Source organism: Labeo rohita, chromosome 17, assembly GCF_022985175.1.
Source record: "Labeo rohita strain BAU-BD-2019 chromosome 17, IGBB_LRoh.1.0, whole genome shotgun sequence".
NCBI lineage: Eukaryota > Metazoa > Chordata > Actinopteri > Cypriniformes > Cyprinidae > Labeo > Labeo rohita.
In genome coordinates, this window is record NC_066885.1 from 12,360,409 (window position 1) to 12,387,629 (window position 27,221).

Genomic DNA, 27,221 nt, shown 5'->3' on the forward strand with positions numbered 1-27,221 from the left:
ATCACTTTCGATCCATTTAATGCGTTTGTAGTTAAATGGCGTATGTACAGTCAAACCAAAATTTATTCAGACACCTTCCACATTTCTCACATTATCAGTTTATTTGCTATAGTTTAGAAAATTGTAAAAAAGAACACAGAGTTAACCTGTGTCAGAAAAATTCATCTTGATAATGTCAGATAACTTTGATAGAAAGGTATGTAATGGATTACAATCAACCAAAAACTCAAACTACAACTATGATAATATTTACACAACTATCAATACTTTGTTGACCAATTACCAAGCAATGCTTAATTTTGTACAGTCTGTGGTGTAAAAAGGTTGCATTAGCAATTAAAGATAAAACACTTAAGCAAAACGTGGTCAGGTCAAAGTGTCTGAATAATTTTTGGCCCCAAATTTTTATCAGTTTTAATGGTAGTCCACTATGTGAAGACTTTTTGGGTATAATATGTCACCTTTTACTTTATTTTGCTATCCTCACTTTAAATTAACTATAGTGTCCTGCACCCACTAGTAAAAAAAATATCAAAAATTAATGTCTGAATAATTTGTAATGTTTGTAGTACAGTTAAAGTGGGATATGAGAAAGTATTTTAACAAAACATAGTACAGGTACACTTCACCTACCGACACTGACAGCCATAGGTACAAAAGAACCTTGCAATATTAAAAGAGAAAAAAACATAATCCTTGTTCTAACCAGTATTATGGCCTTCACAAAGAAGCTGGAGGAATCGGAAAAGATCACAGGTCAGCTGTTCATCTGCCATCACTCTATCGCCTGAGAAAAAGAGCGAGAAGGAGAAAGCAAAATGCAGTACAGGCAAATCAATGTCAATAAAAAGAAAATATCTGCCTCTTCTAATAGATGCATTCATTTTTCAAAGCACTTTGTTGTGAATGTCAGTGATGTACCTGAATTGTCCTCAGCACCCACTCCTAAACTCTCTGCTTTGATCTGCCTCTCAAATGCGTTCAAATCCAGCACGCTGTGACACAAAATTACAAAAGCAACATCAAAAACACAGTCCTCTTCTTTTTTATATTACAAACTAACACAGACACTCAACAGACACTTCCAATTACAGCAAAAGAACAGATTGAAAGGGAAAAAAGTGATGTAAAACGATGTTCTTTTCTCTTGATTATACCAAGTAACTTTGAAAGTGAATGCAGAAGGAGGGTGATTGGCAATAAATGAGTGAACAAAGCATTTCTCCACTATTAGGTGGTTTGAGCAGCTGCTGTCTGTCAGGGAAACATCTCACAATGCATTAGCAAATAACAACTGAACCTGCAAGACTGCATTAGGCCGGCCAGACTGTGAAAGAAGCCCACGTCTCTCTTCAGTCGCAGATAATCCAGCATTTTCTGGAGAGAATTCAACATGAGAGAAGTTGTTATATAAAAGTTGGTTTTGCTGTTAAATGTCAAAACTTTGGGGTTTTGTGTTATCGTTCAAACATATCTGTAATCCAACCTGACCTTTTCAAACCTACCTGCTGGACAGACGTGTTTCCTCCATTCAGGATTGCAATGCCCAGCTTTAATGTGGCTGCTACCATAGGCCCCATATCACCTGGTTCAAATATCACATCCAACTTAACAGCATAACATTTGAACACAGACAATAATAAAAGTCATAGCCAGCTGACTCAAGATATCAGGATAAAGATATGAATGGTGACCTGTGTCTTACACCAGGGGCTTTCAATCTTTTTGATGCCAAGGGCCCCCATTGTGAGGGACCCTTTTCCTAAAATTGAACGGAAGCTTTTTTTGCTTGCTTTTTTTTTTTTATCAAAAATTACAGTAAAAACATTTCTATTTCAAAAAATTTGTATTGTCTTTTTAACAGTTTATTAATAAAATAATCCTGAGCAAACTTTTAAAATTTGATAAAAATATAATGTTTCTTGAAATAGTATTATACAGTTTAATTTAATATACAGTTAAATTCAAAAGTTTACATACACCTTGCAGAATCTGCAAAATGTTAATTATTTTACCAAAATAAAAGGTTTCATACAAAACGCATGTTATTAGTATTATAGTAATCACATGATTTCTGCCTAGAAAAAAAATAAATAAATAAATTTTAAAAAAAAAATATATATATATATATATATATATTTTTTTTTTTTTTTTTTTTTTTTGGTGGACCCCAGTAGAAAAATCCCTTTCGTAAACAGAAGATTTTAAAAAAGGATGCGATCTGACTGATACCTCTGCTGGCGCTGAGATTCTGTAAGACCATCTCAGCAGCTCCGCGTTCATGAAGTCTGGCCTGCTGATACAGCAGCCTCTGCTTTTCCATCTCTTTTTCCTAAGACAATTAATTAGTTACTCGATCAATTCGCTAAGAAATAAAACATACCAACTGTTTCTCAGTCTATTATTCCTGAAGTCAGTCATTGATTAGGTAATTAATGAACCCAAATACAGTACATAACCGTGTCAGCATCCTCAGCCTTTTCTCCTACAATTAAATCGATAACAACTCAGATTCCCTGCATTTCCATTGCTCACCTCAAATGACTTCAGGCCATCTTCATCCTGGTCTTCCTCACTTTGGCAACTCTACAGTGCAGAGTTACAGTTCAGCTTGAATGCTGAATATGTTTTGCAGTAAAAAGGAAAAATCATGCTCAGAAAGTCCAAGTAGTGCTTCTTACCTTGGCCATGATGTCAGCATAGCACATATACAGGTCATCCTCCGCAAGTTTACTATAGAAGAGTGAACCAGGAGAGTTAAGTTAAGTTTCATAACTTCATAACTCGTTTTCAGGCATGACACCAATGCAAAGGCCAAAGTTTAAAGGGATAGTTCACCCAATAATGAAAATTCTGTCATTAATTACTCACCTCCCTGTCATTCCAAAACCGTAAGACCTTTGTTCATTGTTGGAACAAAAATTAAAATATTTTTGATGAAATCAAGATCTTTCTGACCATGCATAGACTGTATAGAACTATCACGTTCAAGGCCCAGAAAGGCAGTAAGAATATCGTTCAAATAGTCCATGTGGTTCAACCTTAATTTTATGAAGCTATGAAATTACTTTTGTGTGCAAAGAAAACTAAAATAACTTTATTCAACAATTTCTTCTATTCCATGTCAGTCTTCAATACACATTTACGAGAATACCACAACGCATTTTAATGATGTCCTTACTAATTTTCTAGGCCTTAAATGTGTGAAAGTTGTGCTGCTGTCTATGCAGGGTCAGAAATCTCTTGGATTTCATCAAAAAATATCTTAATTTGTTTTCTGAAGATGAACAAAGGTCTCATGGGTTTGGAACAACGTGAGGGTGAGTAATTAATGACAGAATTTTCATTTTTGGTTAAACTAACCCTTTAATTGCAATTCACTGTGCAAGCCAAATATCTTATGGGTCTTATATAAGACAAGTTGGTCAGGTTGCTTTTTAAATGTAGACATCTTCCTTGGTTTTCAAACAAGGCTGAAAAACTTGCTGAAATCATGTTTAAAATGGTTTTGGTTAGCCTTGTTCTACATGCAAACACAAACAAATGCAAGAATCAATCACACTCAAAAACACACATACAAACCTCCTCTCAGTCAAGGCACTTTGACTGAATAGATTGATAAGCTGACGGAGTGGATCAATGTTGTTTCTCTGCTCGGCTCCCTCCTTCAGGATCTCTGCATGAGCTGCTTTCTGATGGGTATAAAAGTATTCCTATTACTATAAAATCAAAAAAAGCTCATATATAGCCTTGGGTTGTATCTATAGATTCTTGCAGCTGTGGTTTTCAATTTGTGATTACATTACTAGAAAAGACTGTTCCAGTTTGTTCTACAAAATAAATTATACATTATATAATTATATACAGTATATAAATTATTATGCTACTGTTCAAAAGTTCGAATCTGTACATTTTTTTTAATGTTCTTTTTTAAAGAACCAAGCTCACCAATGCTGCATTTATTTGATCAAACATATAGTAAAAACAATAACTTTGTGAAATAGCATTACAATTTAATATACAGTTTAAGTCAAAAGTTAACATACACCTTGCAGAATCTGGAAAATGTTAACTGTTTTACCAAAATAAGAGGAATCATACAAAATGCATGTTAATTTTTATTTAGTAATGACCTGAATAAGACAATTCACATAAAAGATGTTTACATGTAGTCCACAAGAGAAAATAATAGTTGAATTTATTTGTTCCTATTCTTAATACTGTTGTTACCTGAATGATCCACAGCTGTGTTTTCTTTTTTGTCCCTTGTTTGTCCTGAACAGTTAAACTACCCGCTGTTCTTCAGAAAAATCCTTCAGGTCCCACAGTTTCTTTGATTTTTCAACATTTTTGTGCATTTAAACCATTTCCAACAATGACTATATGCTTTTGAGATCCATCTTTTCACACTGAGGACAACTGAGGGATTCATATGCAACTATAACAGAAGGTCCAAGATACAGAAGGAAACACAATGATTAAGGGGGTAAAAACTTTTTAAATCTGAAGATCAGGGTAAATTTCACTTGTCTTCTAGGAAACATGCAAGTATGTTCTGTAGCTTCTGAAGGGCAGTACTAAATGAAAAAATATGATATTTAGGCAAAACAAGAAAACTGTACACATCTCCATTCTGTTCAAAAGTTTACACCTCTGGCCTTTAACGCATTGTGTTTTCCATCAGGGAGCATTTGAACCTTCTGTAATAGTTGCATATAAATCCCACAGTTGTCCTCAGTGTGAAAAGATGGATCTCAACATCATACAGTCATTGTTGGAAAGGGTTCAAATACACAAAAATTTGTGAAAAAAACAGAATTTGTGGGACCTGAAGGATTTTTCTGAAGAACAGCAGGCAGTTTAACTGTTTTGGAACAAACAAGGGACTCATGAAAAACTATCACTAAACAAAAAAAACAGCTGTGGATCATTCAGGTAACAACACAGTATTAAGAATCAAGGGTATTTAAACTTTTGAACGGGGTCATGTTTATAAATTAAACTATTATTTTCTCTTGTGGACTATATGTAAATGTCTTTTATGTGAAATGTCTTATTCAGGTCAGTGCTAATTAAAAAATAACATGCATTTTGTATGATTATTTTGGTAAAATAATTAACATTTTGCAGATTCTGCAAGGTGTATGTAAACTTTTGAACTTTTCAACTATAACTGTTTCTATTTTAATATAATTTCAAATGTAATGCAAAGCTTCATTTTCAGAAGCCATCACTCCAGTTTTCAGCGTTACATGATCCTTCATGATTTTGGGGCTAAAGAAACATTTCCTACAACTATCAATATTGAAATCAACTGTGCTGCCTAGTATTTGTGTAAATATGTTGAGTACATATACTTTATTGTGGTAATATAAATTGTACTCATAAATGTAAAACTGCTATTATTCAAAAAATCCATTAAAAAATTCCAGAGGGAACCTGTGGTTGGGCTAGACATACGTCATGATTAAACATCTCAACTGGGGAACACAGCCAATCAGAAACGCACTCACAGCCAAATCCTCAATTAGTCTGTCCTCAGGTGAGTCATGCTCTGCCTTCAGCCAAACTCTCTCATAACCCTGCAGGAAAAGGTTCACCGCTCTGTGCCTGCAGAAAAAGACAAATCTCATGTTAAAAGCTAGTAATTAATATTGATTTCAGCCTAATGTAACATAAGGAAGATGACAGAATGTCCTCTTTATATGAATTAGTTAAACAGCATTGTAATTCACAAATATTTCTGCTGCCTTCAGCTTTTATAACTTGGGTAATTCATAATTCAACATGAAGAGTAATTGGACTTGTTATAACTCTCTTTGCAGCAAACCTGGGGAGATTGTAAAAAGGAACCATTCTCAAACAAGCAACAACAGCCCGTTTCCTCTGCTTAGACAACATCTTGTGCCACACTGCCCTCTTCGTCTTCTGAGGGCGCTCCACCTGACAGAAACACAACTTTATGTAAACCATTGACCGGAAAACAACCACAAAACACCAGAATTACTCAAAAATGCAGTCTAACCTGATCCAGATGGAAAAGAACACGAGCAATACTTAAGATCCTTTCGACACTAAGGGGATCTATTGAGTTTTCACACAGATCCTGGCAAAAGGAAAAAAGAAAAGTGAGGCGAGAAGGCTCAAATAGCATTTTCACAGGACTTTATCGGCTCTTTCACAAGTTGTCTTCTGGCTCACCTGCTGCAGGGTGCTGCGAATGTACGCTCTGACCTCATCCTCTGTGTCCCTCTAGAAGCAGATGAGGAATGTCAGGAAAAGGAATTACACTATTTTCAAGACGGATTGATTATGCAAACACTGTCATTATTGATCAGACGTACCTGAGAGAAACGGCTTTTGGCTTGAGTGACCAGGCCCTGATCGCCATGGCAACATCCATTCATGGCAACCGAGAGGAGTTTTTTTGGTGCCGCCACAATGAGAGAGGTGTGTGCGGAGTAACAATCACCCTTCCTCTTCACTTTTCTCCTCTGCTGGTTGCACACCCCTCCCTAATGGAAAATCATACAATTTTGTTTCAATCAATAATATTGACCAGCATATTTAGGTTGAATAATGACTTGGGCGTTTATTAAAGTCCCAGCAGGTCTTTGAGTTTACAGGCCAAAGACAAATTTCTTCTTTAAGTATAGTGTAAAAGAATTAGGACAAAGCAAACTTGGTCAGGACTGAGAGGAACTAGAAAGAAAAATGGATTTGAGTTTATGAAGGAAAAAACAATGTATTCACAACAAGTAATACAGTATTAGTGAAATGAAATGAGACCTTATCCATCGTGCTTTTGCTGCTGTTCACCAGAAATGTCATGTTGTTGATTTCATTTTGAACAACAAAGTTTTGTTCTTCCCACTTGAAGTTCTAAAGAATATAGGAAAACAATTGAAAAACAAGTTTGTACAAGATTTATAAAAAAAATTAATGCACGAAAGGTACAAAAGTATGTCAACAATTCGCTTTTAATTTTATTTTAAAATTAATCATTTTTCAATTACTTTTTTTATTGATATTTGTGATACTAAGGCATGAAAGCCAATTTCTGCCACAGAATAAAAAATAAAAAAGGTAATTGTTAGTTTTTATCTCACAATTGCGAATTTACATCTCGCTTACATCTCGCAAGAATAGCGGAATATAAACTCGTAATTCTACGAACTGAAGTCAGAATGGCATTATATAAACTCACAATTGTGAGTTACAAAGTCAGAATTGCAACTTTTTTCTCAGAATTGTGAGTTTACATCTCAATTCTCAAAATTGTGTAATAAAAACTCTCAATTAAAACTGCACAGTTGCAAGTTATAAAGTCAGAATTGCGACTTTTTCTCAGAATTGCAAGTTTACATCTCAATTCTCAAAATTGTGTAATAAAAACTCTCAGTTAAAACTGCACAGTTGCAAGTTATAAAGTCAGAATTGTGACTTTTTTTTCTCAGAATTGAGAGTTTACATTTTGCAATTCTCAAAATTGTGTAATAAAAACAATCAATTCTTTTTTTTATCAGAATTGTGTAATAAAACCGCACAACTGCGAGTTATAAAGTCAGAATTGCAGGACATAAACTCAATTCTACGAACTTAAGTCAGAATTACATGATATAAGATCTCACAATTGTGTTATAAAGTCAGAATTGCGACTTTTTTCTCAGAATTGAGAGTTTACATTTTGCAATTCTTAAAATTGTGTAATAAAATCAATTATTTTTTTCTCAGAATTTGTGTAATAAAACCATGCAATTGCGAGTTCTAAAGTCAGAATTGCAGGATATAAACTCGCAATTGTATGAACTGAAGTCAGAATTACATTATATAAACTCGCATTTGCAAGTTATGAAGTCAGAATTGCGACTTTTTCTCAGAATTGCAAGTTTACATCTCAGTTCTCAAAACTGTGTAATAAAAACTCTCAATTCTGACTTTTTTTCTCAGAATTGTGTAATAAAACTGCACAATTGCAAGTTATAAAGTCAGAATTGCAGGATATAAACTCGCAATTCTACGAACTGAAGTCAGAATTACATGACATGAACTGATAAACATGATAAAACTGCACAATTTCAAGTTATAAAGTCAGAATTGCAGAGTATAAACTTGCAATTCTATGAACTGAAGTCAGAATTACAAGATATAAATTCACAATTGCAAGTTGTAAAGTCTTTTTTCTCAGTGACTTTTTTCCTCAGAATTGCGAGTTTACATCTCGCAATTCTCAAAATTGTGTGATAAAAACTCAATTCTGACTTTTTTTTCTCAGAATTGCGTAATAACTCGCAATTGCGAGTTATAAAGTTAGAATTGCGGGATATAAATGCGGAATTTTACGAACTGAAGTCTTCAGTTATGTAATAGAATTATGTAATATAAATTCGCAATTGCAAGTTATAAAGTCGGAACTGCAACTTTTTTCTCAGTATTGCATGATATAAACATGCAATTGTGAGCTATAAAGTCAGAATTGTGAGTTCAGCAGGATATAAACTTGTAATTGCAAGAAATAAAGTCAGAATTGTAAGAAAAAAACAAATTCTGCAATATAAACCTGCAATTCTGAGAAAAAAAGTCATAATTGCAAGATATAAACGTACAATTCTGAGAAATTGTGAATATATCTCTCGCAATTTCGACTAGCTAGTTTATAGCTCACAATTGTGACTTTATAACTCACAACTGCACATTTTTATATCTTTGGCATAATAGTTTATATTATTTAATTTGTCAAACAAGGCATGTCAATATACTCTTTCCCCTTATCTACACTTCGTATTACTACACTGTAACTTCAGTTTCATTTGAATTTAGTGTTTAATTAGTCATCCTTAACATGTGGGTGACCACGTGTTGTGCTGTATTTACGATCCCAAAGATTTCTTGACAGGACATTTTTATGGAGCCCTGCACATGACACAAGAAAAAAATAGATATTGTGGTTGCAAATTCATTCCCACAATTTATTACTTCATGGCCACATTTTATTGATCCATTTATCCATGTTGGATTAATTCATTTCTCTTTTTAATTTGTCCTTGCTACCTTTCTGTGCCTTAAATGTTGCATTTCTGTCAGTGGAGGGTCAGAAAGCTCTCGGATTTCATAAAAAAGATCTTAATTTATGTTCCGGAGATGAACAAAGGTCTTAACGGGTTTGGAATGACATGAATATGAGTAATTAATGACAGACTTTTCTTGTGAACTATCCCTTTAAGTAATAAAACATGGCCACAAATTTATAAATCATAAGAAGAAATTCTTAATTTGTGGCCATGATATCTCTTTTTTCTTTCTCATGTCATGTACAGGACTCTGTACATTTGAGCTTCAAATTTATTATTGTGTTTATTTCACATTTCACAAGACATTTTTAATTGAGAAACTGAACCTAAACTCTTTTACTTATAAAGGTACTAGAACAGAAATTTAATTTTGCATGATATGACCCCTTCATGAGGTAAACATTAAATATTAAATATCATAAATATGCCTGAGAGCTGCTCACATGAGACTTGGCCCAAAAAATGAAGACTTTAGATACTAGGGAGAAAAGCTTCTCAGCATCTGCGTCCACCTCTCTCAGCCAGCTCACTCTGATGAAACCAAACATCAAGCAGATTAACCAACAGTGAATTTCATTAACTGATAAACAGGTTGAACACTGCAGTGTTTCTCACCTGTGAAGGTCTATAAATGGAATGAGTAAAGGATAAAAGGCGTAGATATCTTGGACCAACACAGTAAACCGTTCCTGGATGTCTAACTCCTGCTCTGAGACATCGCCACGCCCCCCTGTCTTCAAATGCTCCTCCTCCAGCAACACTGACTCCGCCCTCTTCCTCAACTTTTCCATCAGAGGCAAGAAGTGGCTCTTTAGGAGGTGAGGTTCTGCCTTGCTGATGAGAGGCTGGCTAAATACTAAAAGAGAAGCTCTGGTATTTATAGCATTTGTGGTTATATTTGTAATTTCCAATGTAATTTTCCAAAGTTTATACTGTACTTCATTTGGTTTTCAAAAATAAGTGATTCAAAGACATTGAAATCTCCATAATCTAGTAATTCATTACTCTAGAGGAACCAGCTAACCTGCAAGGCGTTTCATCCAAGCACTGTCTGCGGTCCCCAGATGGGCGTGGATGATGGAGAGGATGTGACTCAGTAGCACATTAGCGTGCTGGGGTGTGACAGAAGAAAAGTGGCCCTCCTGGAAAGCTTGGTTCCCAGCTTCCCCCCATCGAGAGACATAACTACACAGCAGAGGAAGTGTCACCTCAGTAACCTTTGTTAAAAGGGCATGACGGGCCGCTGATCCCGCCTCTGCGAGCTCTTCGACTTCTGAGAAAGCCTCCTGCAAAGTGGGGAGGAGCCTACAGGCTTTCCCAGCTAGAAAGACCACAACAAAATCCATGAAGAATAATAGCACGCGGCAACGTGAGGGCGTTCACATTTCTGTGTTCTATTGAACTTTTCTTGCCTTTACCTTCACTCTCTTCATCACTCATAGTGTCGGAGAGGGAATGAAGGTCACTCAGCTCCAAGAAACACACAGGAAAGGCTGCAGATAAAGCAGCCAGACACTCCCCCAAGACCGACCTCTGCCTATCAAAACAAAGATAAAGGCTGATCGACAAAACAACTATAAGTCTAGACATGAGCTAATAACTTTGGAGCGCACAATTTTCATTAGGACAAACTGAACCGTAAGTAATAACATAATAATGCATAATCAGAATAAAATAATAAGAGCCAAACACATAAAGTAACACAAATTGGACAATCAATATGTTTGGCTTAAGTCGCCCTAAAATAAATTTCTTTGTCATCATATCTGTTCAAACCTATAAGCTGCTGTTTTTCATAGAGCTCAACAGGTTTTTAGTGCATTATTTACACAGTTATTTTCAATACAGCTGATAGTGACCATGTCACAAAAGCGTCAAATAGGTTAACAAAAATACTATTAAAATGATAGTTCATACAACAATGAATATTCTGCCATTAATTACTCACCCTCATGTCATTCCAAACCCCGTAAGACCTTTGTTCATCTTAGGAACACAAGATATTTTTATAATTATATAAATATAAGATATTTTTGATAAAATCTAAGAGCTTTCTGACCCTGCATAGACAGCAACGCAACTGACACATTCAAGGCCTAGAAAGGTAGTAAGACATCAATAAAAAAAAAAGTCCATCATTGGTTCAACCTTAATGTTATACAGCTGTCTACATTTTTTGCTGTCTATGCAGGGCCAGAAAGCTCTCAGATTTCATCAAAAATATCTTCATTTGTGTTTCAAAGATGAAAGTACGTCTTGGGTTGGGTTTGGAACAAGAGTTAATTAATGACATAATTTTCATTTTTGGGTAAACTATCCCTTTAATGCTGCCTTAAATTTTGGCATGAAGTTCTCCATTACTGTTTTTACCGTATTTTAATGAAATAATTCCAGACTTGGAAAGAATAAGAGACTTCCAGACTTCCAGACCCTTAAACTTCAGTTGTGTTATTACCTTGATCAAAGCCATCATATGACTTCAGAAGACTTGGTATATAGAGCAAAAGCACAGACTACTGTTATGGTGAATTTATGGTAATTGTTTTGCTTCTTTTTGGAACTGACAGGCATGAGATAAGACAAAAAAAAATTCTATTATCTCCATTCATACAGTAGAAACAGAAATATTGTGAAATATTATGACAAATTAAAATTACTGTATTTTATTTTTACATATTTTAAATTGTAATTTATTCCAGTGATGGCAAAGCTGAGTCAATGTCACATAATCGGTGGGATGAATGGCTTTACTTTTAGTTGTCTCTGCATATATAGCTGCAACAGTTGAAATATAATTGAAAAAAAATTTATAAATTACAATTATCAGAGCTAAACTGAAAACTCCATTTGGAAGTAGAGGTGTGTAATTTCTGCAACAATAATTTCACCAAAATAAAATAAAATAAAATTTTATTCTGCATAATTCTGCATAATAATTAAAAAAAAAAGACTAAAATAAAATAACAAACAGCAATGCAACTGACATATTCAAGCCTTAGAAAGTAGTAAGGACATCAATAAAAAAAGTCCATGTGACATCAGTGGATTAACCTTGATGTTATGAAGCCATCTTAACTTTTTTTTGTTTTGTTTGCTGTCTATGCAGGGTCAGAAAGCTCTCAGATTTCATCAAAAATTTCTTAATTTGTGTTCCAAAGATGAACAAAGGTCTTATGGATTTGGAACGACATGAGGGTGAGTAATTAAAGACAGAATTTTTTGGGTGAACTATGCTTTTAAAGCACCATAAAGTTCTCCATTACTGTTTTTACCAAATTTGAATGAAATAACTTCAGGCTTGGAAAGCATAAGAGACTTCTTAAAAAATATTTTAGACCCTCAAACTTCAGTTGTATAAATACCTTGATCAAAGCCATCATATGACTTCAAAAGACTTGGTATATAGTGCAAAAGACTACTTTTAAGGTGAATTTATGAGGATTTTTTGCTTCTTTTCGAAATTGACAGGCATGAGATAAGACAAAAAAGCTCCATTAACTTCAACATTTCCTTCAGAAAAATAGCAGCATGGGGTTGGAACAACATGACATCAAATACTGACAGAATTTTGATTTTTGCTTGAAATAATTCTTAAGTGACAAGTGTGTTACCTCTCAATGAATGTACCGCTGCAGGTGCCAAGAATGTATAGACAGCTGAGGATCCTGTAGCAACAGGAGTGCACTTCATCCACTGAAAGAAAAAATAAATCATAGATTTAAAAAAAAAAACAAATCTTTCTCCAAGCACATCCTTGAAGTTCAATGTAAATAAAAAACAGATTTTTCTACGATTCATCCCAACTGCACATAAGATTTATTCATAATACAGTTGAACTGCAAAAGAGGAGTAAACGGGATGAAATTCTTTCTAATGAAATGGTAATCCGCTCATGCGGAGCAGAAAAGTACAGTATGAATGATTCAACACACAATGCTGCTGTTCTACAAACGTGCTCTTATCGCAGAGAAGCCTGCTGCAGTCCAGCATTGTGGTGCAAACAGTATTTTCTCTTGCCAGTACACTTGTGAAGATGATTGTTTATAGAAGTAATATAAGGTCATGTTCAAGAGGAAAATTCTCTGGTCACAGAGAATGTGAATGAATACCAAATACTGTTGGACTTGTTGCGAAACAGTGAATGTTTTCTCACTGTCAAGTCAACTCTTGTGCAAAACAGTACTGAATGCACATTTGAGCTGAACCTAAAGAGAGCCGTCATTGCCTAGAGGCCTTTTTGAGTATAGTCAATTCAGAAGAGAGGTCGGTTTAAAGGTGTTTTGCAATGTTTATGCTCTAACTGCTATTCCCTTTTAAAATATACACCCAGATACAAATGATTAAACATAAGAGGGGTCAAACACGGGGCTGAATCCTGCGCAGACAGGAAATCAAGTGCCACTCTAATTGGCAAAACAGAGGTAATTGGAAAGGGAAGTGATCTGCTCAACCCAAAACCTTTGTGAATATTTTTCCACTGCCATTCCACAACCTCCATATATTTTCCCTCCATCTGTTCATTCATCACTGGACACACTAATCTATTCATTATTCATCCAATTAGCTGCTGCTGTTTCTTCCATCCATTCTGCCCTCTTCCCTTCTCTCTTACCGATCAGTCCCCCTCTGTGCTGCCTCTGGGAGTCGTGCTGGAATAGAGCAGTGAGCACCGGGATCAGGGCGGTGGTGGTGTACGTTATGACCTCGCTGTCTCCTCTGCTCTGGATTCGGTTCTGTCCGTACTCATCCCAGGTTGCGTTTTCTACCGTTAGCTCGAGATCTTCTGCCGCGGCTTCAAAGAACGACCACAGCGACACCCTGACGGATTCGCTGGTGGTTTTCATTACCATCCTAGAGAGAAATAATTACAGAAAAAATTTGAATGACCTTGGAAAAAAGGCTGGTACACTCACCAAGGCTGCATCTATTTAATCAAAAATACAGTAGGAACAGGAATATTGTAAAATATTATAACAAATTAAAATATTCTATTTTAATATATGTTAAAATGTAATTTATTCCTGTGATGGCAAAGCTGAAGTTTCAGCATCATGACTCCAGGCTTCAGTGTCACATCATCCTTGAGAAATGTTATTAAGAAGCATTTCTTATTATTACTTCTTAAGAAAACTTCTTAATATGTTTTGTGGAAACCATGATACTTTTTTCAGGATTTTTCGTTAAAAAAAAAAAAATCTATAAATTAGAATTATCAAAGCCAAATTTAAAACTCAATTTGAAAGTTAAGAAAGAAAGAAGTTTAATTTCTGCAACAACAATTTCACAAATAAAAAATAAGATAAAATAAAATAAATAAAATCTAATAAAATAAAATAAAATAAAAATCTAATTTCTAACAGGTTTCCCAAAATATTTCCTCTAAATTGTAATTGGTGGGATGAACAGCTTACTTTTTTTGGGGGAAAAAAAAAAAAATCTATAAATTATAATTTTCAAAGTTAAATAGAAAAATCCAGTTGGAAGTAGAAGTGTGTAATTTATGCAACAATAAAATAAAATAAAATAAAAATCCAATTTCTAACAGGTTTCCCAAAATATTTCCTCAAAATTGCAACAGCTTGCTTTGAGTTGTCTCTGCATATTTAGCTGCAGTAGTTGAAATATTTTTGAAAAAAAAAAAAAAAAAAAAAAAAATCTATAAATTATAATTATCAAAGCTAAACTGAAAACTCCATTTGAAAGCAGAAGTATTTCTGCATTCTGCAACAATGATTTTACAAAAATAAAATAAAATAAAATAAAAACACTTTCTAACAGGTTTCCAAGAATATTTCCTCCAAACTGCCATTGGTGGGATGGAATGGTTAACTTATAGTTTTCTCTGCATATTTAGCTGGAATAGTTAAAATATACTTGTATATATTTTAGTATTTTGTTAAATGCAAAGTATAAAATATTAATTTTTACCTGTTTTTATCCATTAATTATTTGCACTTTTTTATTCTGATTTTTAAATCTATTATTCCATGTTTAGACATTAAACAACTCACTCTTTAATTGATGTATTAACTTCACTAATCATTTATTGATTTCTCAAATGATCAGTAGACAACAAGGTCCTCCACAGTGAAGGACCTACAGTTAATTTTATAATTTCTTCTACATCACTGTACCGATAGAGCATCAACTACCTTCCATCCAGGGACTGTGCCAGGATTTGTAAGCAGCTCACCAAAGCAAGGGCATCATTTCCTAAGAGGAAAACATGGCTTTGAGCTCAGTTCAATCCAGCCAGTGAAAAAAACAGCTCCTGATTTATGTTTTCAAGGGAGGGTGGGTTAATAAAATTAATGAGGTATGTAAGCATTCACCTCAGCACTACAAGACTGGGGTGAGTGAACAATGGCAGTTGATAATGCTGAGAGTGTATGGGATGAATACAAAGTGCTTCTAAATTAAAAGTGTTTCTAGCAAAATAATCAAGCAGAATTTTATTACAAACAAAAAAGACACAAAGGAGTATGAAGAAAAAGACACCAACCCTTACCAAACAGAGAGATTCTGCGTCTGGCTAGAGCTCCGAGTTTACAGAATAAACTAGGAAATAATAGGAGAGAGGATGAGCATAAGAGACGGAATGAGGGAAATGAATGGGGGAAAAAACAAGACAGATGGAACTGAAAATATATAATGACAGAATAGCGAAGGTGAACATAGAGACACAGACATGCAATCAGCCATATGTGTGTACACACGCACATTTCTCCATCTTGGTGAGGACTTTCCATTGAATCCAACTGTTTTTTGGTTGTTTTTTTACCAAATGATTTATATTTTCTGTTTTCTAAACATTTTGCATTTTCAGACATTACCGATGCACTCAGAAACATTATGTTTATGCTTTGCTATCTAAAAAAGGAAAAAAATCTCTTCAATCCACATGTAACATGTTTTCAAGGAATAAATGAATTCTTTCAGAAAATTAAAAACTCAATATTTGAAATTTTGCTGTGTATGCAAAAAAAAAGGGTTACATTCCGAGATAGTAGCAATCTTCTTTTTATTATAAAGTGCAAACAATAAAGCATTCCATGTGCTAAATCTTTCAAATAATGGATGTTAAACTGAGTAGTATTTATCTGGTCATGTGATCTTAACATGGACACCCCCATAGGGGGACTATGGAAGTCCGTTTCCGCCACTGAATAAAAAATTAAAAAGATAATTGTGACTTATCTCATAATTTAGATGTTTTTTTAGAATTGTGTGATATAAACTTGCAATTCTGAGAAATAAAGTTGCAATTCTGAGGAATGTAGTCAGAATTTCTTGATATAAACTTGCAATTGTGAGTTATGAAGTCAGATCTGCAAGATATAAAGTCCCAATTCTGAGAAATTAGGTCAGAATTTTGTAATATAAACTATAATTGTGAGACAAACTATAAAAAAATAAATAAATATTAAATAAAGTTGCAATTCTGGGAAATGAAATCAGAATTGTGTGATATAAACTCGCAGTTGCGAGTTATAAGGTCAGAACTGTGAGATATAAACTCGAAATTCTGAGAAATAGTTGCAATTCTATTTCTATTATTTCTATTCTATTGAAATTAATCTAAGTAATTCTATTTTAAAAATAAATAAAAATAAAGTTGCAATTCTGTGAAATGAAGTCAGAATTGCGAGATATAAACGTGAAATTCTGAGAAATAGCCGCAATTCTATTTCTATTATTTCTATTCTATTGAAATTAATCTATTTTAAAAAAATAAATAAATAAATAACATTGCAATTCTGAGAAATTAAGCCGGAATTGCTTGATATAAACGTGCTATTGTGAGTTACAAAGTCAGATCTGCAATATATAAAGTTGCAATTCTGAGAAATTAGGTCAGAATTGTGTGATATAAACTCGCAGTTGCAAGATATAAACTCGAAATTCTGAGAAACAGTTGCAATTCTATTTCTAGTTGCAATTCTATTGCAATTCTATTGGAAGTAATTCTATTTTTAAAAATAAATAAAAATAAAGCTGCAATTCTGAGAAATGAAGTCAGAATTGCAAGATATAAACATGAAATTCTGAGAAATAGCCGCAATTCTTTTTCTATTATTTCTATCATATTGAAATTAATTCTACATAAAAAATTAAAAATAAAGTTGCAATTCTAAGAAATGAAGTCAGAATTCCGAGATAAACGTGAAATTCTGAGAAATAGCCGCAATTCTACTTCTATTATTTCTATTCTATTGAAAGTAATTCTATTTTAAAAAATAAAAATTAAAAATAACGTTGCAATTCTGAAAAATTAAGTCAGAATTGTGAGATATAAACTTGCAATTCTGAAAAATAAAGTTGCAATTCTGAGAAATTAAGTCAGAATTGAGTAATATATGCTCGCAATTGCAAATGATAAATTCAGAATTGTGAGACATAAATTCTGAGATATAAAGTTGCAATTGCGAGTTATAAATAAATTGCGTTTTTATCTCAATTCTGAGAAAAAAAATCAGAACTGTGTGAAAAAAGTCTGAATTGTGAGATACAAACTTGCATTTACGAGAAAAGTAAAATAAATAAAAAAAGTAAATAAAAGAATTTTTATTTCACAATTCTAAGAAGAATTGTGAGATTGTAATATGCAGTTCTAAGAAAAAAATGTCAGAATTATACGATAAAATTGCAATAACCTTCTTTTAAAAAAAAATATTCAGTGGCAGAAATGGGCTTCCATAGGGGACCTACTCCATGTAAAAACAAACAAACAAAAAAACAGTGTAGTTACTGAGGACTGTTGGCTTATGTAAGAAGAACCTGACCCACATAATCACATGCAAATGTAATGGCAGTCTGTCATCACAAATTACCTTGTGGCCATCTCTTTTTCTTTATTGGTGGACTGGCAGCCATCTCTAAGTGAACATGTTGTAGTGGAGAGGAAGTAGAGATAGTGACTTTTGAAGTATTGATCTAATAGTGGCAATACAACCTAGGACAGAAAGAAAGAGAGGCATCAGCTGAAGAAATGTTCATTTCAGATTTTTGTAGTAAGGTTTTGAAGATTTTTAGTACACATTAATGAGATTGATAGTTGAGGAGGTCAGGGAACTGCTGACCGTTGTTATTGATCTTCATGTGGGAATGAAAGACTTTTAAACCCAGGCAGCATATTGTCTCAGAACAGGGATGGATTGCAAATACATGACGTCTAATCAATTATGGGATCAGTAGTGACATGACCCACAGAGATGTTCATGCAGAGCTTTAATTATCTGTAACTACACAAATTTACCATGACCACTGTGGTTCAATTATAAAAACATGTAAATGTTTATCCCAAAGCTTTGACGTTCACTTGGCTACCACTTCAGTTACTATAAACAATCCCAAAAAATACACATATGCAGTGTCTTAAAAAGTCCAAAAATTCATTTGGATAATTATTTGGAGATCAAATCAGGCAGTTATTTAAATAAGTCTGTCATCCTGACTCAGTTAGCTGCTATGCTGTGATAAATTTCAGTGTAAAGTTCTGTTCCAAATGTCTGACCTGCAGTAAAGATAACTGACCTTAATAAAGAAATGAATTTGCTGTTCATGGGGAACTTTCTCAGCCCTGTTCATCTGCCCTCGAGCCTGGGCAACCTCTGCAAAACAAAAAACACAACATATATAAATTATATGAGCAGATTTTAAAGCAAGGCATTCACATGCTTAGGAAAAATGAAAAATTGAAATTGAAATTATTTTTTAAAAATTGAAATTATGACCATTTTAAGGAACAGTTTGCTCAAAAAATGTTTTAATCACTAAAAATCTCAAATCTCATTTTCACCAGTTATTTTAGTATTTTCATATGGGATCCCATTTCCACCATTTTTTTCTCAGAATTGCGTGATATAAACTCAACTGCAAATTTTAAAGTCAGAACTGATATAAAAGAAAAGAAAAGATATAAACTTGCAATTCTGACTTATTTTGCAGAACTGCATGGTATAAACTCACAATCGCGGTTCTGAGAAATAAACTTGAAATTCTGAGAATTTTTTTTCTCAGAATTGAGTTTATATCATGCAATTGACTTTTTTTCTCAGAACTGTGTGATATAAATTCACAAATGTGACAATTGGAAAACATAAACTTCTGAGAAATAAAAACTCAAAATTCTGAGAAATTTCGCAAGTCTGACTTTTTTCTCAGAATTGGGTGATATAAACTCAACTGCGAATTATAAAGTCAGAATTGTTCTATATAAACTCGCAAATCTGACTTTTTCTCCGAATTGCATGATATTAACTCGCAATCGCAAATCTGAGAAAAACAATTCTGAGAAATAAACTTGGAATTATGAGAAATTCTGATTTTTTCCTCAGAATTGCGAGTTTACATCACGCAATTTTGATTTTTTCTCTGAAACGTCCAATATAAATCTCAAATGCGACAACTGCTAAACAAACTCACAATTCTGAAAAAAAGTCAGAATTGTGGTTTTTTTCTGGCAATTCTGACATTATTTCTTACAACTGTTTATATCACGCATTTCTGAGAAAAAAGTCAGAATTGTGAGATAAAAATAACAATAACCTTTTTTATTTTTTATTCAGTGACGGAAATGGGCTTCCATGTACTTTGTGTACTATTACAGTATTTATTAATATTTTAAATTACCTTTTATTTTTGTATTTTCAGTTTTCATTTTAAAGGAGTCATCAGATGCCCATTTTCCACAAGTTGATATGATTCTTTAAGGTCTTAAAGGAACCGTATGTAAGAAATTTATTTCAGTTAATCATAAAATGGCCCTGACATGTCACTAGACATTAAGAAATCATGTTCATTTCAAATACTTATATCACTGACAACAGTGGTCCGGCCAGGATATTGTCATTTAAAAGTGAAAGTTGCAGCCCTCAACTGATGTTGATGTTGTCATGTTGTGTTTTGGTCTGAGGCGCCACCCTCCAGCTATCTACCAATCACGAAGTCAGTAGAGTTTCGTCATCTGGGTTGGCAGCTCTGCTCTAGTTACAGCTGCAGCTACGAACGTGTCGGATAAAACATGTGTAAGGTTACGAAACCTAAAAGACCTCGTTATGAATCCGAAGTACGTCGTGACAAAGTCCGAAATAAAACAAGGATTTGTATAGGAGATGCCTTTGACAGATGGAGACGGCTGAAAACGGAGAAGAATTTTGTTGGTATAGGCTAAAAGCCCCGTGCTTCCGTACACAGTGGATTTTCCACGGTCGCCTGTGCTAAATGCGTTCATAAAAAGCTTATATGGCACCACTAGCACAGTATGAAAACAATCTATGTTCCGACTGAAATGTGGTATTACAGTACATCTTTACGAAATATTTGGCTAATCGCCTTTAGTAAATTTTTGCGACACATAATTACTTCGCAAAACATCTCTCGTGAAGCATAAACATAAGTAACAGAAGAAAAAAAAACGTATTGTGTAGGACTCGTCACTTGCCATTGGAAGCTCCTTGTAGCAGCCTACATTCCTGCGGAATCCTGCAGCTTAGCTGGCAACCTCGAGTCAGGGGGGGAGGGGGAGGGGATACGCCGTTCTACAGTATTTTGAAAGTGATTGCAGTACCAGTTTTGGCCACAATCCTACATACGGTTCCTTTAATGAAAAGTCTATAATACACTTTGGTTAAAAATTCTCAATGGTTGTGTAAAACAACACCCTTTTTACCTTGCCAAAATCAGCTCTGCAAAAATCATCTCATTCTGGCCGCTTTAAATGCAAAGGAGCTCTGCTCGCCCCGCCCCCTATTCTCTCTATGAAGAGACAAGCATGTTTACTTTGCATTTAGCCACATTTAGCTGCGTTTAGCTGCTAAACTTACTAACTAGCACATTATTAGAAAAGGCGATCGCAAAGATTCATAAAAAAAACCCTTATTCTCACTTCTGCTGTAAGTGAAGCTGGATCATGAATGATTTGCGCAAACATAGACGGATATATGTAGATCGGGAGGCGCATTCCCTTCACAAACTAAACGTGATCTACTGCATTTTCAGAATCTCAGATGTCGGGTGTAAATGACGACCACTATGTTCATTATTACATCCAGCAACACAACACCTCAATCGCTCAATCGGAGATATTCTTGTCTAACTTACATCCCTGCTCCGGCATCAAAACAACGACAGGCATCTGAGAATGGCTCGATTTGAAAAAGGGAATTATTTGTACAGATTAATTAAAAACCACCGCATGGATTTTTACCATTACAGGGTAGATTTGTACATACACTGCCAACACACATTAATGTTCAAACAACATGTAAAAGTGAACTTTGCATCTGATGACCCTTTTAATATTAGTAATTATAAGTGTTATTTTTGGCTTTTGTCATTTGTACTACTTGTTTTATTTCTATTTAGCGTCACAATTTTTTTCAGTTTTAGTTTTAATAATTTTAGTACTTTAACCTGACAAAGACAATTTTTTAATAGTTTTAGTTAAAAATTAATTTACAATAAATGTTAGTCTGTCCTGCTCATAAAGCCACTATATGGCTTCAGGAGACTTGAACTACTGATATGGTGATTTTTGTTTTGTGCTTGACAGCATCTGTCTACGTCCAGTTACATTATTTAAAAAAAAGAGCTTTGTGAAAACTTTTTTTCGCATGAGGATTCTGAAAGGCATGAGTGCAATTCAATGACAGAATTTTCATTTTTGTGTAAACTATCCTTTTAACACCCCTTTCAGATTAGTGAGGCCTTGAAATTACAGGGCAGTTATATAAAAAGACAGATGTGCAAATAAATAATTGGAGAGAAGTGGAGTGGAAGAACAGGAGAATGTGTGTGTGTGTGTGTGTGTGTGTGTGTGTGTGCGTCTAACCCAGCTCTAGCAACTGCTCCTGGGCTTGCTCAGTGAGACAGAGGGCTTGCTGCAGCAAGCCGTAAGCGAAACGGCTTGCAATTGCTGGGGAATCAGCATCTGCCACCTTTCTGTTCCTGTGCAGTGAGAATCCAGTCAGTGAAAATGAAATGGACACTTCAAAGCTATGATGCTCATTCTAGTATCCAGTAGCAGGAAAGCATCCTCACCTCCTCACTGAGTACCCATTGATGTGGAAGAACTTGAGAACATCTTGAGCTTTGTCTCTGACTCGACTCTTGTCTTTAACACTCAGAGCATCATACGGCACAAGCAAAGGATGACTGCCCCCTCCTGGACAAAAACAGCATCAGTATTAACAGCTCAAATGATTTTGGTCTTGTCAATTTAGCTTTAAGGCAATTGCCAATGTTAAAAAGTATTAAACTACCAGTCAAAAGTTTTTGCACAGTAGGATTTTTAATGCTTTTTGAAGAAGTCTCTTCTGCTCACCAAGCCTGCATTTATTTGATCTAGCAAAACAGTTTCAATCTTGAAATATTTTTACTATTTAAAAAAATTGTTTTCTACTTGAATATATTTTAAAATGTCATTTATTCCTGTGATTTCAAAGCTGAATTTTTAGCATCATTACTCCCGTCACATGACCCTTCAGAAATCATTCTAATATTCTGATTTGCTGCTCAAAAAACATTTATTACTGTTAAGTTGAAAACAGCTGAATAGAATGTTTTCAGGTTTTCCTAGATGAATATAAAGTTTAGAATTCATCTAATGAACAGAATTTATCTGGAATAGAAATCTTTTGTAACATTTTAAATGTCTTTTTCATCACTTTAGAGCAATTTAAAGCATCCTTGCTAAATAAAAGTATTAATTTCCATAATTTCTTTCCCAACAAAATATATACTATAATGATAGTAAATGGTTTAATGATTTAAATGATAGTGTATAATGTTACAAAAGCTTTTTATTTCAGATAAATGCTGATCTTTAGATCTGTCTATTCATCAAAGAATCCTGAAAAAAACTCAACTGTTTTAAATACTGGCAATATTAATTATATTACAATGATTTCTGAAGAATAATGAGACGCTGAAGACTGGAGTAATGATGCTGAAAATGTAGCTTTGATCACAGGAATAAATTATATTTTAAAATATGTTTAAATAGAAAGCAGTTATTTTAAACAGTAAAAATATTTCACAATATTACTGCTTTTGCTGCATTTTGGATCAAATAAATAAAGCCTTGGTGACCAGAAGAGACTTCTTTAAAAAAACACAGAAAATCTTACTGTCCAAAAACTTTTGACTGGTAGCATATATATATAAACAATGCATTATAATGAATTAAACGGCTGATTATTAAATTAATTCCTGCACTGTTTATTGTGTAGTGCATATTATTTCACAGCTCTCTGCAACAGTTGACTGTGATTGGTCATTCTAGGTCAAACATTTGTGCATAATGACTCCTAAATAATCGCCCACACAGATTCATGTCCCCCGTATTACTCCACAGTCTCTAGAATCTCAAAGCAATGTTTCATGTCCATTTATTTTTTTTTTTTTTTGTAAAAAGATTTTTAAGTTAAATTAATATGATTTAATATTTTGCAATAAGCAGGATAGTGTACAATCAACTGGTCATTATAGCAAAAAAACAACAACTTCAGAGTACCATTTGTGATTATTTTGCAACATTATTAGTTTATAAAATATTGAAAAATAGAAGTACAAACAGCAATATTAAAGGTTAAGAATTACTTACAGCAAATATCTTTCATAGCCTACACTAATACACCAAATAGTATGGGGTCTGTATGATTTCTTAATGTGAAGTCTTGCATGTTTTATCACATTTATTTAAATCAAAATACAGTAAAACGACAGGTTGTGAAATATTGTTATTGTTTTTCTATTTTAATGTTTTAAAGTACTTCGTTCTTGTGATGACAAAACCAAATTTTCAATATCATTACGTGATTCTTCAAAAATCATAGCTGATTTGCTGCTCAATAAACATTTATTATTATCAGTGTTGAAAACATCTGTGGTATATTTTTTCAGGATTATTTGATCAAAAGAAACAAAAAGATCAAAAGAACAGAATTTACTCACAATATAAGCCTTTGTAACATTATTTTACATTTTTGGATGGTAGTGTATATATACACCTGTACAGTGTACGTCCACACCACTTGCACACACCTGGTATTCCTATTTCACAGTGTTTTGTTTCACTGTAATACGCAGGTGGCTGCAGGAAACCTAATTTAATTCACTGTATCATTTCTCACAGCGCCCATCTGTAACACACACCTTTACTCTCCAGTTCCTGCAGTTTCCTGGCTGCCCAGATGTGATGGTAATTCTCAGCCAACCGCTCTGCCATGGCCTTCAACACCAGATTGAAAGTGCAGTTATTTTTAATCCTGTTAATGTACAACACTGGCTGGCGGTACATAAGCAGCATATGAGGCAATTTCTAAAATTACTTTTGAAATATGTTGTTATTTGTATATAAATGTATCAAAAAGCTATTTTATCTCTAAAACCTACTATATTAGATTTATATGGAATTCATTGACGCTGCTTACATACTGATCCCAGGTCAAAGAGACACTGCTGGTATCCACAGGCTTTGGACTGAACGTGGAGGCTCCTTCAAAAGACAGCTATTAAAAGACAAAACACAATTTATGTTCTCCACAGAAACACGATGCATTTATCTGTTTGATCGAGCATTTGTTAAACCCAAGCACAGTCTGTTTTGAATGCGTCCCATGTTCTCTGAATACACAATGTCTTTTAAAAGCCTAAGAGCTGTTAATCCAGTCTTGGCGAGCACAAAAAGTCTATTCTGAATCCCAATCGCTTTGTGCCATGTTTAATACAAAACAGCTGTCAGTACAATTTATGCAGAAAGAATTTGCCTCAATGCACAGTGGCCAAAGGGGGGGAGAAAAAAAGCACATTATTGATCTATGAAAATGCTAAAACATATTTTGAAAAATGTTAACAGAGATAATGTGAACATTATGGAAAGCAGTTACGCAAATAAAAACAATTAAGAACATGATTTAATATCAATGCTGTATTATTTATAATAGTATCCATATTTTTAATATTTCATTCCATTTAATTATTAATGTTGTTCTTATGGTTTAAAAAAAAGCATTTGAACATGACTTGTACAGAGGGTTTTTGTTTAAGCTTTTATGGATATTTTTTATAGACCAGCACCATTAAGATGCACATATTTCATCATTCGATTGAAATGTATTTTTTGTAAATTACAACGGATATGGTCTCATTATTAGTGTAATGACTTCAAAAAACTAAAATTTGACATTTCAAGGAATAATAGACAAAAAAACTACAGAGAAAGCTTTGCAGTTTTCTGTAAAGGTGTCCATTACCTTGCCAGACTGTGAGATCCTCCTGGCTGGGTTGTGAAAGCCTTGTGACTCCCCGTCATTGGTCCTCTCAATTGTCCACCCCAAGACCAGCATGCATTTCACCGTCTCTTTAATGGCCCCTCGATAACCTTCTTTGTCCTAAAGTACAAGGCAACCTTCTTGTGTGAATGCATATTGCTTTTTTAAAATTCTATAAAATATTGAATATCTGGTGTTGTTTTTTGTAATGTCTGTGTATTCTTTGAGTTAGCTACCTTTTCAGATAGAGCTCTATAAGGTTTTAGGAGTGGATGAACTTTAGCACTCTCAGAAAACTGTTCTCCATAAACCCAACCGTTACCAAACTGAAAAAGAATTATCATACACAAATGGCTTTAAAACTACAGAATTCTCAAGGTTTCCACTATATTCTCAAACAAACATCTGTAATAAGTAAATTAAAGTAACACTTTTTACCTTTTCCAGTGACCATTTCTCATGGGTATGTTCAGCGTATTTGTTCACCACAAACTCAAGCACCTCTGGGATTGTCACACTATAAATACATGAAAAAAATGGATTATTATTTACTGCATATCAAATAAACAGCCTTCTTACTTTACTTTTCAAAAGATGATGAAGTGAACTGATATTAGTGCTGATCTCAGATGTTAAATCAACCACAAGCGGGTCTGTTTCACCTAGTTTGGGATGTGTTTTGGACCTTTAGGTCTATAGAGGTCTTACTTTGAGGTGTCCAGGGGTCGAGGACAAAATCGTCTCTCTGAATCCATCACTGAGTGTCTCTCTCGTCCTCCTGTGCAGTTTGGGTCAAGGTGGTCAGGAGGAATCGCCCCAGCAACTGCACTGAGACAACTGAGGGCCAGTTTGAATAGGTCTGCATCGTAAGACTGTGGGCAAGATTAAAAAAAAATTTAAAAACATTTTGAGTGTGCAATTCAAAATGAAAACTAGTTTGACGCATAAAAAAGAACACCCTATCCTATAAAAATAACCTTCCAGTTTATCAAAATAATTAAACACTCCTTTGGAGAAACTGATTGTGTGGTCATATGGTTTGAAATGAAGGAGACTTTTCTGTCTTTTCTCACTTTTTTGGCAAGAGCACTGAATATCTCCCAAAACAGCCTTCTGGTCAGACAAAGTTCTTCCTCTGAGGCGGAGCCAAAGCCACTCCATCTGTCATTCCGACAGTAGTACTTCCTGCTCTGCTCATAATGATTGGTCAACAGCTGGAAGAAGCAGCAACCACAGTAATAAGTAGAACTGCTGTAAGAAAATATAATTTTTTATTTTCTCAATTTAATGTTTTCTCTTTAGACCTTGAGTGGCATCTTGGAGTTGTCCGATAATTGAGGGACGTCAAACACAAGATTATGCAGCAGAGATTGCAACATTGAGGGATTCAGTTTTCTGTGGGATTCAGTTTTCTGTGTCAACTTTTTATTTGCATAAAACAAGCCATTTCAGGGGCAACCCTCCTATTTTAAGAATAGTAGAGTAGCACAAACCCCGGAACAGAGCATGCAACAATGACAACAGAATGACATTGTTTTAAGTTAGACACAAGAAACAGGAGGAGATGGGGAAGGGGGTGGGTTGTTAGCAGCATACAGAGGAAGCAGCAAAGCAAGCAGATGAAAGCAGTGTTTAAATAAGGCGCTCTGTTGTGATTTGCCAATAGAGAGCTTAGGTGTCTGATCAGCTGATGGGGGCTGGGTTTGAAATTTTCCAATCAGCTAACAGCAGAGCTTGACTACGAGACCTGCCTGAACTAATGCAGAATGCTTAATTTCAGTCAGGAACTCTTAAGTCAAAGAAAAATCATAGACAAACTTTAGTCAACTTTTTATTTGCATAAAACTATAGTTACATTTGGCGGTATGGCTCTGTT

The 27,221-nt window shown here is 34.3% G+C and overlaps 1 protein-coding gene across 1 annotated transcript in view; it reads right to left on the minus strand.

Moving 5' to 3' along the window:
* The window catches only part of ryr2b (ryanodine receptor 2b (cardiac)), a 65,648-nt gene that overhangs the window by 16,735 nt on the left and 21,692 nt on the right, over nt 1-27,221 (minus strand). The window contains exons 46-79 of the mRNA XM_051133291.1: nt 26,650-26,766; nt 26,419-26,559; nt 26,054-26,217; nt 25,784-25,862; nt 25,582-25,671; nt 25,328-25,465; nt 24,506-24,583; nt 24,228-24,303; nt 22,113-22,236; nt 21,904-22,019; nt 18,606-18,682; nt 17,903-18,024; nt 15,580-15,629; nt 15,224-15,284; nt 13,684-13,922; nt 12,683-12,764; nt 10,490-10,608; nt 10,096-10,392; nt 9,687-9,927; nt 9,515-9,602; nt 6,790-6,882; nt 6,345-6,515; nt 6,202-6,252; nt 6,026-6,106; nt 5,831-5,943; nt 5,514-5,610; nt 3,583-3,692; nt 2,682-2,733; nt 2,536-2,586; nt 2,233-2,332; nt 1,506-1,585; nt 1,301-1,377; nt 922-995; nt 707-787 (exon numbers count right to left, since the gene is read on the minus strand). Of these exons, the coding sequence (XP_050989248.1) occupies nt 707-787; nt 922-995; nt 1,301-1,377; nt 1,506-1,585; nt 2,233-2,332; nt 2,536-2,586; nt 2,682-2,733; nt 3,583-3,692; nt 5,514-5,610; nt 5,831-5,943; nt 6,026-6,106; nt 6,202-6,252; nt 6,345-6,515; nt 6,790-6,882; nt 9,515-9,602; nt 9,687-9,927; nt 10,096-10,392; nt 10,490-10,608; nt 12,683-12,764; nt 13,684-13,922; nt 15,224-15,284; nt 15,580-15,629; nt 17,903-18,024; nt 18,606-18,682; nt 21,904-22,019; nt 22,113-22,236; nt 24,228-24,303; nt 24,506-24,583; nt 25,328-25,465; nt 25,582-25,671; nt 25,784-25,862; nt 26,054-26,217; nt 26,419-26,559; nt 26,650-26,766 (3,730 nt within the window). The remainder of the gene's footprint in view (nt 1-706; nt 788-921; nt 996-1,300; nt 1,378-1,505; nt 1,586-2,232; nt 2,333-2,535; nt 2,587-2,681; nt 2,734-3,582; nt 3,693-5,513; nt 5,611-5,830; nt 5,944-6,025; nt 6,107-6,201; nt 6,253-6,344; nt 6,516-6,789; nt 6,883-9,514; nt 9,603-9,686; nt 9,928-10,095; nt 10,393-10,489; nt 10,609-12,682; nt 12,765-13,683; nt 13,923-15,223; nt 15,285-15,579; nt 15,630-17,902; nt 18,025-18,605; nt 18,683-21,903; nt 22,020-22,112; nt 22,237-24,227; nt 24,304-24,505; nt 24,584-25,327; nt 25,466-25,581; nt 25,672-25,783; nt 25,863-26,053; nt 26,218-26,418; nt 26,560-26,649; nt 26,767-27,221) is intronic.